Source organism: Mandrillus leucophaeus, unplaced genomic scaffold (assembly GCF_000951045.1).
Source record: "Mandrillus leucophaeus isolate KB7577 unplaced genomic scaffold, Mleu.le_1.0 Scaffold290, whole genome shotgun sequence".
NCBI lineage: Eukaryota > Metazoa > Chordata > Mammalia > Primates > Cercopithecidae > Mandrillus > Mandrillus leucophaeus.
In genome coordinates this window covers 1919681-1921299 of record NW_012103032.1, presented here as the reverse complement: position 1 = coordinate 1921299, position 1619 = coordinate 1919681, and the positions used below count along the sequence as shown (strand labels likewise).

Sequence of the window (1619 nt, the reverse complement as noted above, 5' to 3'; positions counted from 1 at the left end):
TTGGCCAGGCTGGTCTTGAACTCCTGACCTCAGGTGATCCACCCGCCTCGGCCTCCCAAAGTGCTGGGATTACAGGCATGAGCCACCGTGCCTGGTCTCTGAGACAGTTTTAAAAGGTGAATTATGAATATGTTTGAGTTGTCCCCTTGCCCCTGTCAGCTACTTTGAGGAAGACAAGACTTACCTGAAATTGTTTTATTTTGTAATGATGTTTTATTTAAGAAACAAAACGATCCTTACCCATATCTCTGGGTTTCATGCCAGTGCATCACTCTCGGGTTGTAAGCCTTAGGCCAGTGGTTCTCATGGAGTAGAACTCAGAAAGACTCTGTGGGACTCATGGTTTTCATTATAAGGACTATGGCATTAAGAGAATGTTTGCAAATATATAAAGGTCTTAAGAAGAGGTCTCTGGCTGAATGCAGTGGCTCATGCTTGTAATCCCAGCACTCTGGGAGGCTGAGGCAGGAGGACTGCTTGAGCCCAGGAGTTCAAGACCCAGCTTGGGTAACACAGTGAGACTCCATCTCTACAAAAAATTAAAAAAAAAAAAAATTGGACAGGTGTGGTGGCATGCACCTGCAGTTCCAGCTACTTGGGAGGTTGAGGTGGGAGGATCACTTGAGCCCAGGAGTGGAGGCTGTAGTGAGTTATAATCATGCTCTGCACTCTAGCTTGGGCAACAGAGTAAGACCTTGTCTCAAAAAGAAAGGGGGGCCTTTCATCGTCAGAGCGGTGGGGACTTAAGACAGAGAACCACTGCTCTAGGCACCAGGAGCTGTCACACGTAGCTCCCCGGGGCACTGGCACAGCAGCACATGCAGTATGCACCTGTCCATTCTGATGGGCACCATGCTTGGGAGTCAGTGTCTGACTTGCCGTGTCTTTTAGGGTACTGAGAGCAGTTTCATCACCTAGGTCTAGGGCAGCAGAGGACAGCAGTGGGATCCAACTCTTCCATCTTGAAGTAATACCAGTGGAGAATGTCAATCCAAGTTGTTCCTATACATTCACCTCAAAACTCTCTCATGTGAAAAAGTGACTCAGTCACAAAAAACAGAGCCTCCTTGTTACCTTTACAGGCTGATCCTGGGTTGAATCTGTCTCACTGCCTTTTTCTTTCTTCTTTTTTTGTTTCTTTTTCTTCTTTTTGGCTCCAGTGTCATTGGCTGGACTCAAACCACTGTAACAAAAAGTAAATACTGATGCAGGATTTAAAAAAAAAAATCTGTTTTGTGCTACCCATGACAAAGAGCTTTTTGTGGAGTCAGACCTTCCTTAATCAAGCCTTTGGCTTCAGAAGCAGGCTGAAGAACCCAGGTCCAGAAAGGGCATTTGGAGGACACCAGCACTCCTCCTGACTCGCGCCCCCTCGGCTTTCAGGGAGGCAGTGCTGGGCAAGGGATGTCCTATTTGTGTGAAAGGGCCTTTTCCGTTCTTGCTTTTATGTTGCTTATTTTCTTTAGATTGCCAGGGTAATGGCACCAAACGCAAATGATAATTGTTTTTTTTTTTTTTTTTCTTTTAGACGGAGTCTCGCTGTGTCACCCAGGCTGGAGTGCAGTGGCGCGATCTCGACTCACTGCAAGCTCCGCCTCCCGGGTTCACGCCATTCTCCT

The 1619-nt window shown here is 47.0% G+C and overlaps 1 protein-coding gene across 1 annotated transcript in view; it reads right to left on the bottom strand.

Annotated features, from left to right (window-relative positions):
• Nucleotides 1-1619, bottom strand: part of NMT1 (N-myristoyltransferase 1) — a 53944-nt gene that overhangs the window by 26896 nt on the left and 25429 nt on the right. The window contains exon 2 of the mRNA XM_011985958.1: nucleotides 1075-1183. Within this exon, the coding sequence (XP_011841348.1) occupies nucleotides 1075-1183 (109 nt within the window). The remainder of the gene's footprint in view (nucleotides 1-1074; nucleotides 1184-1619) is intronic.